Raw genomic sequence first — 18,637 nt, 5'->3', positions numbered from 1 at the left:
AACACAGGCAGCAGCAGTTACTTTACTGTTGTGGTCTGACATCACAAAAGTGATGCTTTCTTCTCAGAAGCATATATTCACAGTATTCTCGCACTTGCAGTATTCTCTAGCATTGCAGCCTATAGACAGCCAGAGGGGTTTCAGCTCTGTCAAAAGTATTTTTACAGCATGGAGACTATTACTGATAGCAGTACATGATCCATGATTTTGCAAATGCACTTAACAGAGTTAAGACTGCTTGAACTGGAAGTCTCTTTATAAAAAACATCTAGCTGTAAAATACCATGCTTCGTTGCTCCTGTGAATATAATGCTGTATATCTAAAGTGCCTTCCAGGTGCATTATCTTTGGGATTTAGGCCTGTCTGCTCCTATACGAACTATAAACTGTCAATTTTCCCTCCATAAATAGCATGTCTGATTTTCCTCACAGACATACAGCCAAGGGATCGAATTGGCCTGCCAAAAAGAAAAAGAGTTTGTGAAGCACTCTGTAGAATGCACGTGGAACCTAGCAGAAGCCCAGCAAAAACTTGGTAGCTTAGTTCTGCATAATTCAGAATCCTGGGATCAGGAGTCTGCTCAAGCAAAGACTGAAGCTGCAGAGTTGAGATGGAGAGAGGAAGAGTGGAGAAGAAAAGAAGAAGCACTAAACCAGAGGGAAAGACAGAATCTATGGAACACAGATCCTGTTAGTAAGGAGGTATTTAATAAGGTATGACCCGTATCAGTGTGCATGAAAACAAGTGTTAGCTTTTTTTTTTTTCTTTCTTTCTAATTATTACTAGCGTTGAATGTCTTCTGTGTCCAGCACAGCACAAAACCACAGTGTGTGCTAAATGGTTTATTTCTTACTTTTCCTTATGAAAGGGAGCAAGCTGCAAGCTGCACTCATACTACAAATCCAGATGACATTTCTCTACCAGAAGTGTAGATCAGAAGTTGTGTGGGTCACTTACGTATTACATATGAGCTGGCAGTGTGTGCCTGCAGCTCAGAAAGCCAGCTGTGTCCTGAGCTGCTCAAAAGCAGCATGGCTAGCAGGTTGAGAGAGGTGATTCTCTCCCTCAGCTGCTCTTGTGAGACCCCACCTGGAGTACTGCATCCAGGTCTGGTGTCCCTAGTAAGAAATACATGGACCTGTTGGAGCAGGTCCAGAGGAGGGCCATAAAAATGGTCAGAGGGATAGAACATGTCTTCTGTGAAGAAAGGCTGAGAGAGTTGAGATTGTTCAGCCTGGAGAACAGAAGGCTTCAGGAGACCTTATTTACCTTATTGTGGCTTTTCAATACATAAAGGGGGCTTCTAAGAAAGATTAAAAGGTTATTTTTTTATCATGGCTTGTAGTGATAGGACAAGGGGCACTGTTTTTAAGATGGAAGAGGATAGGTTTAGATTGGATACAAGGAATAATTTTTTTATGAAGAGGGTGGTGAGACACTGGAACAGGTTGCTGAGGGAAGTTGTGGATGGCCCATCCCTGGAAGCAATAGACATCAGGTTGGATGGGGCTTTAAGCAACTCAGTCTAGTCAAAGATGCCCCTGCCCATGGCAGGGAGGGGTGGAACTGCATGATCTTTAAATGTCCCTTCCAGTCTGTACCATTCTATGATTCTTTGTAGTGCAAACATTGCTAAATGCACTGAACAATTGTTTCTTCACAGTGTGCTTCTCTAGTGTGCCAAATTCTTAAAATGAGAAACTGTTAGTTTGCCTCTAATAATAACTATTGTAATACAGATTATCTAGCACAATCTTTCCAATCTTTTTTTTTTTTTTTTTCCTTTCTTTCTCTTTTTTTAAGTAGAATCTTGGCTTTGATTTCACAATTTAATTTGAACAGCTAGTGTATCTTCTAATTGCACTGATTTAGCTGCATCCAGGCTGCAATGTACTTGATTCTCATTGTTGACAGATCAGGATGTTCCTGTCTAAGGACAGACGTTTCTGAGAGTTCTCTAGATTTTAATGAGACTTTTACACTCTATTATTAGGTAATGCACTCTTTAAAAGAAAACCTTCTCAAGTATGACATGACTCTAAAATTAGAGCATAGTCCTTTAAATAGTAACATAATACTCCTGTATATCACAAAAATGTGTCTGTAGTTTCTGTGATAGTACAATTTTTCTCTTCCTCAGAGTTTTATTAATCAAAAAAGAAAAGAAACAGAAGATGAAGATGTGTCTGAACCACTTATGCAAAAACATGAACAAAAGATTAGACACTTTGGTGAGTGCTTTTACCAGCAGTTTGCAATTCAAACTTCTGAAGAATTTTGTGTAGGTTTACTACTTATTGTACAGAATGAATGCTAATAAATGAAAGATCTGGCTAACAGTTAGTTTAGCTTTATTTTATCAGGACAGATAATAATTTCAAAGCAAAATAAGGTGTAAACTTTTTGTAAGGAGCTTGTTACTTTATGTAACCAATAAAAACTTAATACTCAAATGAGCTTCAACCCTGAAAAATGAAGTTCTAGCAACTTTTTCTGCTGTTCGGTGGGAAAAGGCAGGGACATTCATAGAGATATGTCATGTGTATAACAGTGCATGGGATTGTTCATAGCTGTCTCCTTTCAGTAAATGTTTTTCTGATGGCTGTGGAGCTACAAGGGTAGTGACTGACAAGGAAAATGTTTGTAAATGCGTACTAAGGGTATGTGTGCATGGAATTGTACATTTCTTAAGATTATATTTAATTATCCACTAGGTGTCACTTTAGTTCTGTCATAATTGTTGAACCCAATTAAACACAAAACTTTTCTTAAAAAGTAATCTGAAATTTTCATGGTTCTCTGAAGTGTCTTCCACATTCTTAGTTACAGGCTGGTGTGGTGTAGTGTAGCCATATTTGGAATTCCAGAACAATCAAGAACAGGACTGAGCTGGAAAAATTCAATTCTTTGTACAAACTCGTTTTTTCTAAGGTATTTAGCTTCTAAGGACCTTAAGCTGTTTCGAAGAAAGGGTTTCTAGTCTTGCTAGATGTAGCAAACCTTGCGATTACCAAGCCAAGGCACAACACTGTCAAGAGTATGCAAACAGGAGTGATAGGATCTTGACACGCTTGAGAGCTGCGCCAGTGCCAGCCTCATGAAGCTCAACAATGTGAAGTGCAAGGTCCAGGTCAGGGCAATCCCAGGCACAGCTACAGGTTGGGTGGAGAAGTAATTCAGAGCAGCACTGTGGAGAAGGACTTGCGGGTATTGGTTGATGAGAAGTTCAGCATGACCCAGCAATGTGTGCTTGTAGCCCAAAAACCAACCGTGTGCTGGGCTGCATCAAAAGGAGCGTGACCAGCAAGTTGAGGGAGGTGATTCTGCTCCTCTACTCTGCTCTCGTGAGACCCCACCTGCAGTACTGCATCCAGCTCTGGGGTCCTCAACATAAAAAGGACATGGAGCTGTTGGAATGAGTCCAGGGAAAGGCCATGAGGATGATAAGGGAGCTGGAGCACCTCCCGTATGAAAACAGGCTGAGAAAGCTGGGGCTGTTCAGTCTGGAGAAGAGAAGCTGTGTGGAGACCTCACAGCAGCCTTCTAGAGTCTGAAGAGGGCCTACAAGTATGGTGGGGAGGGACTCTTCATTAGGGACTGTAGCGATAGGACAAGGGGTAATGGCTTCCATGGGGGAATTTTTGGTTGGATGTAAGGAAGAAGTTCCCACAGTGAGGGTGGTGAGGCACTGGAATGGGTTGCCCGAGGAAGTTGTGAATGCCCATCCTTCACAGTGTTCAAGGCTGGGTTGGACAGAGCCTTGGGTGACACGGTCTAAAGTGAGGCGTCTCTGCCCATGGTGAAGGGCGTTGGAACTAGATGGTCCTTTCCAACCCTAACTATTCTGTGATTCTATGACACTGTCAAATACCTTAACTGCTAAGTGTAATATAGCAGAATTAGAAGACATCTCCCCTGCTGTAGCAGGAAAGAAAAGAGGCTTTCTTGCAGACTTCCTAAGAGTTGGGCACAATTATTTTGTTGTCTAAATTCAGATTTAGTTTTTACAGAAGCAAACTTATTACAGAAGGTCATAATCTTTTCTCTTGCCTCCTAAATTCAAAGGTATGTTGTTACTTTAATTCAAAATAGGTTAAGTCCATTGTATAAAGAGGCAGTGCATTAATGCTCTTTCAAGTCCCTTGTCCTCTGCTAGCTTCTGCCAAGGGGCAGTGTGGACTTTACTGGCCACATTGCATGAGGCTTGTTTCTGGATCCTGCTCCGGCTTCAAAGTAATAAAGAACTTTAGCAAAATAGCTTTCTTGAAAACAGCCAAAATAAATATTAGCCGTTGCTTTCTCTTTAGGCATTTGTTTGCTAGAATGAAGATTAGCTTAGGTCATTACCACTGAATTATCTTTAGCCCAGTTATAATTATACACTGATAGACGGGTAAAGCTGTACATCTGGCACCTGCTGCCAGTAACGACTGTCAGTGATTGTCATGAAGGACAATCTTAGTAAGTCATCAGAGTATTGAGTTCTGATTTTAAAGTCAGCTATTTACATGCTGTCAATCACAATTCAGTCTTCTAGTTAACTTTCCAATACTGTTGTGGCTTTGCTTTTTGAGATCAAGCTGGTCCTGTAATCAAATTTCCTAAAAACCTAGCAAATCATGTTTTAAAAGGACTTTCATTTTTGACAGAAAACACACTTTTGTCTGTGTTCTTACATGCAAATGTTTAGAGGATTTGTGTTTGCTAGAATCACTGAATGTATATCTCTATCCATAAACTTTTTAAACTATTTGATGTAACTGACACCTACACCACTTTGTTACTGGGTATGAGAACTGATTAAAAATAACATATCAACAATGCTAGAGATGCATTAAAATAGAGGAGATTGTGACTGTTAAAATCTACTGTTACCATCTTCTGATTATACCTTCATGTAATGCTCTTTAAGTGTTGGTTAGATATATAAATAAACCCCCCAAATTTAGCTGCATGCTGTCATTCTGAGGTCAGTAAATTGCAAAGGTGTTACAGATACTGGGGTGTGAATGCAAGTAACTTCCTTGATGTATTAAATCAGTAATCCATTTAGAGTATTTTAACAATGTTTCTCTTATTAGGTATGCTGAGCAGATGGGATGATAGTCAAAGATTTTTGTCTGATCACCCGTATCTTGTATGTGAAGAAACATCTAGGTATCTCATGTTGTGGTGTTTTCATCTAGAAGCTGAGCAGGTATGAAAAAGATGCTTAAATTGTTCCCTACCCCACATGCATTATAGAAAAGCTGACCAACTTGTTTAGCTGTTTAACTGTTCTTCCCACCCTCTCTTGACTTTAGTGCATTGTCACAATATTTATCAGTCCCCTTGGTTTTGTGAGCATCAATTCTCATCTGTTTAGGAACAAAAGCAAATTATGCTGGATTTTAGAAATATAATCACAGGAAATGCCTTTAAATCGTATTTTTTTTTTCCTCCCAGAAAAGAGCTCTGATGGAACAAGTAGCACACCAAGCTGTTGTAATGCAGTTTATTATAGAAATTGCCAGAAGCTGCAATGTAGATCCAAGAGGTTGTTTTCGTCTCTTTTTCCAAAAAGCCAAAGTAAGTCAACTTGGGTAAAGATGGAAGAAAATCTCAATGCTGTACAGAGGACCAGTGCTTTAGAGAAGGTTTCTTCCTAACCATAAAAAGCTAAATATTTTATTGACTGACTTAGGTTTATGGGAAAGTGTTTTGTTAGCAGTTCTTTTCTAGACAGAATGTTTTGGTGTAATTCAAATTCTGACATTGAAAGTATAGCGTATTTTGCTTATCCCAGAGGGAAAGTAAGACACATTAAGGGGACAGGTAATAGTTAAATAACAAAAGCAAATGCAGACCAGTTAAAGGACTAATTTGGCTACTTACACCTGTGTTTTCACAGTGTACCTATATACTGTCACAACTTCTCATTTATCTGCAGTTCACAGTGGGGCCCAAAAGTGTGTTCCTTTCTCATTACTGAAATAGAGCAATCCAGAGCCATGCAGGAGGAATGCAGGAAATCTGAAACTGTGGTTTGCTGCAGACTCTATTTGGTTATTCAAGACTCTGATGGGTCTCAGTATTACCTAAAGGAGTTCAGTTAAAGTGCAAGTCAACTTACGCTTTACTTTTGACCAAAGTGTTGCAACAAGCACCTGTACTTCTAACGGGTACTGGTTTCTGAGCTGAAATAAAGGAAAGGCTAAAATTAAGTTTAGGTTTATTAGAACATGTCCTTTGATAAGTCAATTACTTTGCTCTTACATATAAATACTACAGATTGTTCTAATAAGAAATCTATCTGAAATTTAGTTTTAAGTTGACTAACATTATTCTTAAATTGTTCACAGTTGTTATTCCCCAAAGGGTATAACATGCGTTACTGCATGTTTTTCAGCACTGTATATGCTTACAACTCAAAAGTAAATCTGGCTGAAATGCAAATACTTAATTTTTCTCTTTGCAGACAGGAGAAGGCTATTTTGAGGCTTTTAAAAATGAACTTGAGGCATTCAAGACAAGAGTGAGAATATGGTCACAATCGCATGGCTTTCCAACCATGTTAGTACATGATCTCAGTGTCAATCCTGGTCTGGTAGGACAGCTGACATCTTTTTCACAGGTAGGTTTATTATTTCTGGAAATTAGTTAACGTAGGACTAGGTCCTGCCTTGAGAAGCTGTAATATAAAGCTGAAATATAAAGAGGATTATTCCTAGAATTGCTAGTGTTCAGGATATAGTGTGCAGTGTTATCAATATGCAAGGCATATACAGGCTTTCTTTTTACTTGCTGAATTCAGAAAGCTTCAGCATAAGGTCAAAAGAGTGTCAGTTCAGGACCCTTACATTTTCATGCTTAAAATAAACACTGCATCATAAAACTGATCAGATGCTAGAATTGTATTCAAAGTCTTTACCACAAGCAGTGAAATGAGCTTTCAGTGTAAAATGACTAATCCTATTCATGGGATCATTTGGGGAGGCCAAGCCTAAGGAAAGTTTTCTGTGTGATGAAAGAAAATTGAGGATACCTAGGTCTTCTGTTATGATACTACCATTGGCCACATGATGGAGTCAAGAAGCAACTTACAAAATTGTCAAAAATTAGTTATTAGGAAAGAAGTTACAATCAGACTACTTATTTGAAATAATTTGATTACAGTACCTCTCAAGTAAGATCCAACAGCTGAATTTTAAGTAAATGTGCAGTCAAGTCAAGAAATAATGAGACCAAATACAAGCTATGCAAGCAGATTTAAAGAATTCTTGAGACAGTGAGATAATATTGGTTGATGAATTTTTCAAAGCTTATTTCCTTACTGTTGCAGTTTGTCTCATTTTATTGTGGACAACACAAAGAGTCAAACTTCAGCTAAAATTTCCCTCCATATATACAGTTGCAGGTAATTAAACTGTCAATTTTTCATCTGTTGCAGAACACAAGTCATCTACAAGGTTCTATAGACACAGATGTCTGCAGTTTAAACTCTGTGATACAAAGAGATGAAGAAGAATCCAAAATGATGGACACAGTATAGTAATCATAAGACTGAGGCCAACTACTCTTCCTCCCACCCCTTTTTTTCTTACTTTCCCCCTAAAGAAACAAACATGGCTATTTTCTTGACATTTATTTTTCTGGGTACTGCACTTTATTTTTGGTGTCAGATTTTTGTTGTTGTTTTGTTTGGTTTTAGGGGGGACGGAGTTTTGAAGGGTTGGTAATTCAGAAAAACTTGTAATATTGTTTGAAAACGTGCTGCTAGGTTTTTGGTTGTCCTTGAAGAGCAGGGTTCTCATATTGTCAAACGTGAAACCGGATGCGTTTTCTGCTACTAACCTTGCCTTTATGAATTTAGAAATTGAAGTCTGGAAAAAAAAAATCTGCACAAATACAATGTTTACAAGAAGCAGTAGATTCGCGGTAGAATCTGCTCGTGTCTTACCACAGATGTGGACATGTTTTACTCTATGAATATTGGAGATCACAACTGTATTCATGCTACCTTGCTGACGTTATAAGCTCTCAAATTTGGTTATCACTAATAGCAATAAATCAATATCTGGTATCAGTATTTCAGATCTGAATGGATTAGATTAAAACACTGGCTTTCTACCTCCACTAAGGGGATTTAAATGTTACATTGTGCTTTCATTAAATATAACTTCGTTTTGTCCTAAAATGTAAGCAACGCTTGTCTACATATGAGTGCTGGGTTGTATGATTTCTCAGAGTCTTGACTCTTATTCATGAGGCTAACTCCAGGTTTTTTTTAAATCAAGTCTCATTATGAGCAGAAATATTTCATGGAGGGGATGGACAGAACTTGAGGTACAAGGATTAGGCTAAGACATCAGTTTATACAAGAAGCTTTGTCACAGTTCACCTAGGATCAGGTGTCATGCGGGGTGTGATAGATTATTTCATATGCTACTAAACTAAAGTGGGCTTATTACATTGCCAGCTCAGAACAATTAAAGTGGAAAATAATTAAAAAATCTTTTTAATGATAAAAATACTTTTGCAATCCAAAATTCTACTGTGCTTTTCTAACTTTATGCTATTAGAACAGTTCTGTCTGTACGAACATACTGCAGTTGAAAGACTTCAGTGGAAGACACCTTGTATCTCAAATAACGGTATTGGCACACACTCTCAGTCCTTTATTGTTCTGATTGTATGTAAGGTCTGGAAGGTATCTAGATTTCAACAGTTTGATGAGCACAGTCTACCTGCTGCACTGAGATCCAGTAATTTTCAGCTTTGGCTACAGAAAGGATAGGGAAAAGTCTTAAGTCTGCATTACATACTGGAGTGAGTATTTGTACAAAAGCAGTAGCAAAAGTAAGAACTCCTGATCCACTGATAGAAGTAGTTTCTCATGTGCCTTGTGCTCTCTAGCAGCTCTCTTACAAACAGAGGATAAAGGACCAGGCAGCAGCTCTGTCCCACATGCAAATTAGAGATAACCAGCTTCAGTAGTAAATGTTTAAGTTAAGTTTGACAGATACTCCAGAGAGAGTAAGTAAACACCACCTCCTCCTTAATAATTAGTTAATTGTTAAGGGAAACGAAGGGAAACTAATAACTTCAGGTTGTTTTTAACTAAATGTCATGTATAAGGGTAGTAATGGTAGTGTAGCACAGCAACTTGCAATTGCTGCCATTAGCAGTAAAGCCATACTGATCCAGCAACCTGTGATAGACTGGAAGTTATTTTTAAAGTTTCTAAGGGGGTAAAATTGGATGGTGTGGGCATAAGTGTCAAAGCATAAGGAGGTTGCCCCACCGCCTTCTCCTTCCAGCTAACTGAAACTTATATAGGCTGGCAAAAAAACCAAGCATAGCTGCTTTTTATTTAAGTCAAAATGCATAAATAGAAGTAAGCAGTGTATCAGGGTTTCTTCTTGTAATGTGGTAACTACTGTTTTCTAACTATGACTTTTCTAAGGAAGTGGTATCTTAAACTCACTTAGTCTACAGCCTCCATATAGACATTTATGAAGATGAAAGTTCAAGTGGTCAGACTTTTGGCAAACCTTCTCTAAAATATAAGGAAAACTGCTTGCAGTGATAGCTGCAGCCAGTTTGTGCACTTATACTAATGAGAAAGCTTTGTAAATTCTACAGTGACCACCTTTTTTAGACTCTAATGTGTCTCAGTGTTGATAATGCTAAAACTAGATTTGCAAATGTAGTCAGTCCAAGGTGCGTCAGCACCACAGCTTTGTAGTTGTCTCCAAACAATCACTGCAAAAGGAGATTGGGACCTGCACGAGTAGCACACAGCTACTTCAGACATCACCTAGACAGAATTGTATGTTCCTCAGGTTTTGTTGAGGCTTCTTGAAACTCAATCTGGTGAGCATTAAAAAAAAAAAAGCTAGGAGAGTTCACTGAAAACTAGCAATGTCTGCATTACCTGGACTGTTAAAAAGTGTGGCCTGTGGAGTTCTGTAATTCCAATTACCTCGTGAATATATAAAGACAAGAGCTGGTCAGAGACATGAATTCTTAGTATGAAACCATGAAAACCAGTGCAATTGCTGCAGTGAAAGTTGCTACAATAATATGATAAAGTGTGTTAGGATCATCTAGCTCCAGGTTTACCAGGTTAGTTAGTCTGTTTAGTATTTGCTGTCTTCGTACTAATAATGTCTTGGACAGCTGCACAAAGACAGAGGCTTTACCAAATGTGTAGCACATCAGTGAAACTCCACTTTTCATGCCTTACAGCTGCTCTGAGGGCAGAAGTAAAAACACAGCAATAAGGCCAATCATCCAGCAAGTGCTAAGCATAATTAAGCCCAGCAATATCAAGTAACGTGTGCAAGCAAAGCTGGAAGAAGGTGACTGTCTTCCATGATAATGATCTATATACGTATGCCAGTTCTGGTCTGAAATGGCCTTTTGCAGAATAGCGGTCATGGTTTCTGGCTGGCCTAAACTAGTCACACATTCAGAAATGTGTTTTCATGTCCTTACCATTGATTCACCCTACATTTCATGAGTGAGTAAATCAATAAATGTGCTTTGTAATTAAGCTGTATTCTGAAATGTGTTTCCTTCACCAGTCAGTATTTACAAACATAAATATTTTATGAATAAAAGACAAAAGCAGCTGCTTTTGTTGAAGTCTATATTATAAGTTGTTGAAGTACTATAAAATTTAGGTATATTTAATATAAAAAAAATACAGCATTAAAGTGAGAACCACAAGCAACAAAGTTTTATCATAATGTAAGTTAAGGACAACATTAAACTTTAATTATTGATCAGTCTGGTAGTCTACTTAAGAGAAATCCTTGACTGCTGAATCTCATGTAATCAAGTGTGAGCTATGACAGATGAGCAGAATTTAGACCTATTTTCACCTGGTAGTGGCAGCATCTTTCTGGTTTACATCTGGCAACTTGGTTTGGAGGAAAGCATAGATATGTGGCCAGATCTTATTGGTTTCTGTTCCAGGGAAGGATTTCAGTAATCCTTTTTCCCTAAAAAAGAAAAGGAAGAAAACATCACAGAAATGAAATTGCTTTTTTTTTTTTTTTCTAAGACCTCCACCTCATTTTAAGATTGCCCTGGCAGGAGTGTGTGAATATGTAAGTGATTTAGCACCAGTAACAGCCATAACATTGGGAATATAGGCATTATTCTTCAAACAGTAGCCATTGGCCACATCAGTTCATTTAGTAGCTTTCTGAAGTAAAAATGGCTCAAAGCACCGCAGTAAGACATAGGCCTAGGCTACTATTATTATTGAGAATAACGTACTTTACAGATAAAACTGTACTGTAACTGCCAATCCAGAAAATCTCATTTAAAACTTAACTACTTCAAAGATGGAGCTTCTAGTGTTCTGCTCAGCAGTTTTCATACAGCATAATGAAAGGTGGTGAATACAGTGACAGAGAAAGGACAGTTACTTTAGGAGGATGTCAGAGTCCAATTTCTTTGTCTAGGCAAGAAGAGACTGCAGAGCTCCACATGGTAACCTACTATTGTCTGTATGTTAGCACTGTGGTATTTGCAGCTTTACATTAAGAGAAACTTTATGTATAATTTTGACTTTTAAAAGAACCAATAACTTGTTCAATGTGCAAATGGCAGCATTCTCAAATAGCTGCTTATTCACAAGGAGTCGTACTAGCTCTGCCCATCACAGTCCTGTTTTTTGAACAGCCACTTTTAAATCCCCATTAACAGTTCTTCTTTTTGTGTCACATTTCTTGACCCCTTGCCCTTGTTATAGGGGGCTTCTTCTTATGAACCCAGAGGAGAAGAGATGCTGTTATATCTTAAAAAAAAATAAAATTATTTGTGTGTTACTTTACTAAACAGAGCTATGTTGACAGAACAGTATTATAATGTATTGAATAATGCTCTTCATAAATATGGCTGCTGGGAAAGGCTCTTTTGCTACATGCAACAGTGGAAAACACTCGTTTTACTGCACTGATTTTTTATTGAGTTGTTGAAAGATACACTGCTACTCATACTACGTTCACTGTTACAATATCTTTGTAATTGAAGAGATCTGTTCCTCACTATGCTATTATGGAAGAAATTTCTAGAATGTGGAAGAATAGATTTTACTACTTACCGATAATATTCTAGAACAGGTTTTGTTTGTGCATCGTAAGCCTGCAGCCTCTTCGTAACTGTCTCTGGCTTATCATCATCACGCTGAACAAGTGGCTCTCCGGTAATATCATCAATGCCCTAATCATGGTTTAAAACAAACACCGGTGTGTATCTGTTATTAAGTATGTTTTGTGTAGCTTTCTATTTAAATTATGATCAGTTTCCAGTTAGTCAAGCTATAGATTTCTGCTTATTATGACTGCTGCCCATATCTTAATCTGGAATATAAGATGTTGACTTCCTAGTAAAACAGTCCATTAGTTAAAAGTATTTTCTCAGTATTAGCAATGAACATCAAGTCATAGTAACTTGACTAATTTATTCTCTCAAACATTCACTGAATATGGCAAATACGTAGACAAAACCTTTGTATATGAGGGGAAAAAAACATTGTTGGTAATGGCCCTTTGATTTGAAGTTGCAAATATAACATTGACAACAACAGTTGTACAAAAAATAGCATGAAAGCCAGCTAAAGTTTTTCTAGGATTCAGTAATCAGAAGTAGGGACCTAATGAGGACATTATGACAGGTCCTACTTTACCACAAATTTCACCTCCAATTTACTGAAGTGTTTTAAGTGATTACAAAGCTTTTAAGCCTTGAAACCAGCAATGACTGAAGAAATTATTGACCACTGGCATATCCTGTGAAGGACTAGCTAGCGGCAGAAAATTTGGCTCCTCCTTAAATGCATTGAATCATTGTGCATCTAAGGACAGAATATGACCTGCCACAGATAAAAGGGACTCTTTGTTCCTCCTTATATATTAAATAAATCTTCAAGAATTTTAATCTTCCCTGAAGACAAGTTTAGTCTGATATTTGGAGTGGAAACATGAGTGATCTTGCAAGCACAAAGCAAATTAGACCACAAGAATGTTTTTCTTTCCTACTTGCATTCTTGCAGTCCCAGAAAATCAGTAATTGTAAATGTTCGATAAGCTTCTCTGTTCATGAAGGTGTGAAGAAACTCTGTTTCAGAACATCTGTATTTTATTAGAGATGGATTTACATAGTCAAACCTACCTTGTTTACATAATACAATCATTTAAAACAGTCAGTGTGTTTATTTCTAGCATCTGTCCAGGCAGCCATACTAGTGCCTGAATTGTACTTATCAAATACTGAACTTTCAGCCTTGCATTAACTCTAAGCCATAATCATTCAGTTCTGTTGAGTAAGTAAACATTTTGCAGGTCTACGAGATAACAGATATGTTATCTATATTCTGATATACTAATTAGTGTAGGGTAAAGTGGAGTGTTCCTAATAACAAAGCTGAAGCCTACTATTTGGTAGGTCTAATAATTCTTTGTTGCAGTGTTTCCAGTTGCTCACTTCCAGTGCTTACCAGCTATTTCAGCTGACCTCTTTTCCTGAAATCCACTGAAAACACTGAAATCCAAAAACTACAAGGCCTGCTAAGCTTCTGGTGTAACTTAATAGAGCTTCCAGGTGAAATGCGATGTCACAAGAGGTAAGTGATTTAGAGTTACGGATGAAATACAGCTTAAGCCAAGTTGCACTAACGCTACTCCAAGTTCCTCAGAAAGCTTAAGGTAACAACGTACAATCATCTTCAAGTTTACTATTCCTCCTTAGGGTATCTGAAGCCATAACCTCTTTGATCTGTTGAGAAGATTCCCTGACTGGCATGTTTCCACATCAAATTTTTCAAGACAACAACTGGTTCCCTGCAAATACTTGTCCTGGTTAAATATAAACACAGGGAGAACATTAAGTGGGTTCCTCTGACTGGTCATTCACTGTGCTTCCTAGATAAAAAGAATGAGTCCTCTGGAGGAAGGAAAAAGAAACTACATATTGGACCGTACATGCTGCAAACTTGCAGAACAGGCTAAAAACATACCCAACTGCTACGCCAGTATGTAAGACTAAGAGTATTCCAGATCACTGAACAGCTTTAACAGGGACTTTGAAATCACTGTTGCATTCCGCTTTGCAAGGGACAAACACATTTTACCTAAGCTTAAGCTCCTACCACATCACTAATATTCCCACAGAGACAGGTAGGAGAAGGGTTACCAGATGGGTTCTGTGTCCTAAGAGATTAAATGAACCTTTTTCTTCTGAACTACTGTGTTTTGCAACAACACATGCAAACAGTAGTTTACTGCAATTACCAAATGCAATTCAATATTTATTTACAGCCAACGCTGCCATGTATTGCTTACCTGCACTTTGGGAGGACTGAATTCCAGATTGTAGACTCTGCCACTGGCAGGATGGATCCAGCGTGCTGTGAGCCGACATTTTATGGTATCAAATGGTACATCTAGGTCAATCACAGTGTCTATTTGACATTCTTTATCCAGGGCTTCTGCCTGAGCAACCGTTCTGGGGAAACCTTTTTAAAGGAAACAGCTCCATAAAAATCCAAAGTCAGAGTTATAATAAGAATTACCTAGATTCAGTCATTAGAGAAAATAATAGGGAAAAAAACAAACATCATCATACTGCAAAGGTTGAGGAGACACCAGATTTTCCAGCATGTCATGGCAATTCAAATGGATAAATGCCTCCAAGCTTCCATTTTCTTATTTCAGTCAATCATCTTTCTGATAGTGTAACAAATAAACACAAAAAGACCCTACGCTCATATGTACTACATACTACTCTATTGAATAAAAACATTGTAAACACATTTTGAACAATAAAAGCTACAAGCACTTTACTCAGAGGTCTGGAACAATCTAGAAACATTTGTGACAACTCTTAATTCTACAGCTGTGTGAAAGTCTGGCTTAAAGAAGTGATCATTACAAACCTATTTTATTAGTTGCCGTCAGCCCAATGTATCTACCAGAGGCAGTCCAGAATTAATTTTATATTAAAGAGTTACTTTAGAAAGAGCTCTGTAAAGTCTAGTGTATTGAACTATCCTCAGGGATGATGACTGTGAGAATACTCAGCCTGAACACGAATCTGTCTCTTCACTGAAAAGACACTGCCCTTTGCCCCATGAACTCTATGGCTCCAGCAGCATGCCTTCAAAGGCACGCACTACTGTTAGAGAAATCAAGTGGAACTTACAAAGGGTGGCAGGGGAAACAGAGAAGGAGAAAACCAAGGTCTCAAAAAATAATTTTAAATGAAAAATTGACCACAAGAACTTTGGTGGTCAAAGCTATTGCAGAACATGCTATTGCAACAGGGATTCACCGGAATAATACCTCTACCCACAGAGATCTTGCATAGTCTTGTGCTCTTTGGTAGCTTGTAATGTTCATCATACTATAGAAAACTTCTCCTTCAAGGCAAGTACTGATAGGCACAAACTTAAGAAACACTTCTTTGTATAACTCTGGTTGATGAGGTCATCACCTGAGTAAGGAACCAGGCAAGAACTAGCTTTACAAGAGGGAAAAAAAAAAAAAAAAAAAGAAAAAAAGAAAAAAAGTCTTAAAGCTACGGTGTCTTGTCTAACACATCACAACAGGAAAGTGTTGATGAACTCAGACCAAGCTCTTGCTTGTGCATTAAGCCTTGTGCACCTGGTTTGCATCACAGTCATCAACTGCCCCCATCCTATTTCTCTCACGTTCACCTTATTTCATGGAAGTGCTTCTGAATGTTAAGAGCAGAGGGAGAGCCAAGACTCCAGCACTGCTGTTGTTTTTACTGCTGACAAGCTAGTCAGCCACCACACATCTTAGTTATACAGCTGGAAAAGGAGTTTCCTTTGGGACTTAGTAAAACTAAGAGAAACATGCTCAAAAAATTAAGTGCCTTTACAAAAGCATTTAGTCGAAACTGAACCAGTTTCATGCATTCAGTGTTTTCTCAATACAGGAAAAAAAAAAAAAAATCTACAAAATGTGATGAATATGGAGAATCCAGCAACGCAGAAAAAAATGTCCTAATTATACAGCACATCAGTCTAAGCAGATCATACCCACACACATGCACCTCAGTCTGCTGTATCTGCTTTGACTCTAGAAGCCACCAACCTATCCTAGGCAGTGGAAATGGGTATTAGGCTAAGTGAGCATACAAGCAGCTCAGCAACTCTAGTTGGACCTGGCTGACCTCAGCTGTTTGTTCTGAGCTGCAGTTATCAAACTAACGACTTTCTGCTTAACGTATTACAACACAACAGCATTGTTCCTACAGAGCCAATTATGCCAGAGCTATCCCTAGTGTAATTCACTGAGTCTCATTAGAAATGCTGATGCAAACTAAATTTGTGCTCCAAAAGTTTAACGAAGGCGGTATGTTAACATGCAGCAGAATTACAGTCTCCACACCATCCTCCTGTGAAAGAGTTGCCAGTGTGCCCAGCTATACTGTAGCAGTATCCAATTCCATGGGGCTGAAACTGTATGTACACAGGACCTGGGACTAAAGAAAAAACATCTGCAGCTCTTTCTTTTACTGACTAGGTTTCATCGTAGTGCTCACTGTGGAAATTAAGCCTTTGTCTTCAAGAAGGAGGAACATAACTGTGACTAAAATCACCAGAACAGATCATTGTACTAAAAGGAACTACAATTAAAGCACCAAGGGCCAGAGAGCATGGTGGATTTTTCACTCCCTCTAAACAAACAGCCACACCAATATCTTCCTAGTTTTATCTACTGAGACAGGCTGTGACTGGAATCCAAAAACACATACATCCAGCCTAGACGCTATCTTTGTGCTGCGCACACAACTGTACTCCCATGCACTGGGATAACAAAAACACCCAGCCATCTCCATTTGGTTCATGAAGATGGCAGCAAATGCATTTTCCCTCTACTGTGAATGCTGAAGCAATACACTTATGCTGCACAACTGCAGAACAACTCAACCTAGAGAAAAGAACCAAAGAGCAAATGAAAGAGACCTTTTAGAGCACTTAAACAGTGGTTTTGTCAGTGCTGCTGCAGTACTGCTGTCAGTACTGCTGCAGTACTTGCCTTCCATACCTACCTTGTTGCTGCATCACAAACCTACCTTTCTGTTTAAAAAATTCCTCAGCCCCATTCCCCCAAAGTGTTCCATTCCCCAAGGACTTTAACATGAAAAGGCTTTAAAAAAAGAAATTTCTCAAGGCATATTTCGAAGGAGAAATAAAGCATAAGGATTACCATAACGGCGAGTTTTTAAATTTTACTGGAGTGTTCAACTACCCTTTTGAACATGAATTAAACATCCTTGTAACACTCTGAAGGCAGCATGCACCCAAAGCATTTTACAGTCAAAGAAACTGGGGCAGACTTGCTGCTGAAGTCTTCACTACAAGCTGGCAATAAATACTCTGCAGTTACTACAACTTGAGGATGGCTACTGGAGTATAGCTAACCACCAGTGACCAGCTGAAGCTTTCCAGTGCAGCTTTTCTCCCCATATAGTGACATCCAACATGCTAACTTACCATCCAACAGCCAGTTGTACTGATCTAGACCTTTTAGCTCATTCAGCATTAGTCTTGTCATTATGTCATCTGGAATAAGCCGCCCTTGATCAATGTAGGATTTCGCAAGGATTCCAACTTCTGTGAAAGTAAGAGAAGTTGCATTACACTATCTCTGATCTCCGCCAAGCGAAAAAGCGCCCGCAAGCGTGCAAAAAAATTTGTTTTGATCAGGATGGCGCAGAACAGTAAAGCTGTAAACAAGACAGGAAGTACACTTCCCAAAATTCAGTAACAAATGATCCATCAGGATCTGATCATGCAAATACGTATCGGATTAATTCCATCAGTCTGTAGTTCCACAGATGTCAGCAGGGCATTCAGTACACCCCTATGCCCACACCCTCCAAATAACTTAACTGATAAGTATTTGAAATACTAGGTCCAAAAAAATAAAATTGGGAGACACTATTAAGTAAAAGATTCTTCAAAAGAAAAAATGTAAAGGATACAAGTTTGTTAAGATATCAGCCCCTACATTTCCTGTAAAGAAAGGTATTTTCTCAGTTTAGTGGCTAGTTACTAACTTGTAACTTCACTATGAAGAGGAACACCTCTGGTATTTAAGAGAGCAGTATGCAGTGGAACACACTTGCCAGATACGTATTTTTGTGATTACTAGAGTTACAAGAGGATGTTTATAGAAGTTGTGAACTATTTATGGGAGCGTGCAGACACTAGTATTTTGCCATGGAACTGAATAACCTTTAATATGAGTCATTTAGCCCACTGTCTTGCTAAAATGCCATCCACGCATCAAAGTTCCGGATATCACACCGTGCTTCCACAAGACAGGATGCTGTAGCTCACCTAAATTATGGGTACAGTCAGGAAGAAATTCATTTGCCTGGGTTGTATCATAGGCAAAAAGTCCCCATGGCCTTTGTTTATAAAACAATTACCCAATTACGTAAGTCACCCAGAATAGCAGCTAGACTGGTTTTACAGTGGATCTGTGGAAGCCTTTACTTGCAGTCAATTCAGATCTAGTTACAGAAAACTAAACAGAAGAGAAAATGGGGTGGACTGACATGCCAACACAAAATATAACCACTTTCAGCCGAAAGCAATGAAGAATG

At 38.5% G+C, this 18,637-nt stretch overlaps 2 protein-coding genes across 2 annotated transcripts; one reads left to right on the top strand and one right to left on the bottom strand.

Annotated features, from left to right (window-relative positions):
* Nucleotides 1–426: 426 nt before the first annotated feature.
* CDC37L1 (cell division cycle 37-like 1) lies at nt 427–7,532 on the top strand (the record flags this gene model as incomplete). Its single annotated transcript, XM_010019449.1, has 7 exons — nt 427–714; nt 2,142–2,232; nt 5,083–5,198; nt 5,447–5,569; nt 5,787–5,793; nt 6,463–6,614; nt 7,431–7,532. Coding segments are annotated over 7 exons (879 nt in total), but the record flags the coding sequence as incomplete, so codon positions are not given.
* A 3,112-nt stretch (nt 7,533–10,644) lies between these two features.
* Nucleotides 10,645–17,637, bottom strand: AK3 (adenylate kinase 3). Its single transcript, XM_010019448.1, has 4 exons — nt 17,520–17,637; nt 14,338–14,510; nt 12,099–12,217; nt 10,645–10,989 (listed from the first exon to the last, which is right to left on the bottom strand). The coding sequence occupies exons 1-4, from the start codon at nt 17,578–17,580 to the stop codon at nt 10,866–10,868; spliced, it is 477 nt and encodes a 158-aa protein (XP_010017750.1). The 5' UTR covers nt 17,581–17,637; the 3' UTR covers nt 10,645–10,865.
* Nucleotides 17,638–18,637: the final 1,000 nt, after the last annotated feature.

The sequence above is a fragment of the Nestor notabilis genome, unplaced genomic scaffold, assembly GCF_000696875.1.
Source record: "Nestor notabilis isolate BGI_N333 unplaced genomic scaffold, ASM69687v1 scaffold7868, whole genome shotgun sequence".
Classification (NCBI taxonomy): domain Eukaryota; kingdom Metazoa; phylum Chordata; class Aves; order Psittaciformes; family Psittacidae; genus Nestor; species Nestor notabilis.
The sequence above is the reverse complement of the archived record's forward strand: the minus strand, read 5'-3'. Positions and strand labels throughout refer to the sequence as shown.

Excerpts from the sequence above, each read along its gene's own strand:
- AK3 (XM_010019448.1), bottom strand. The coding sequence starts at position 17,580 with ATGACAAGACTAATGCTGAATGAGCTAAAAGGTCTAGATCAGTACAAC. Across the intron at positions 14,511-17,519 it reads GTACAACTGGCTGTTGGATG|GTTTCCCCAGAACGGTTGCT; the intron begins GTAAGTTAGCAT and ends TCCTTTAAAAAG. Across the intron at positions 10,990-12,098 it reads CCTGTTCTAGAATATTATCG|GGAAAAAGGATTACTGAAAT; the intron begins GTAAGTAGTAAA and ends TTTCTTTTTTAG.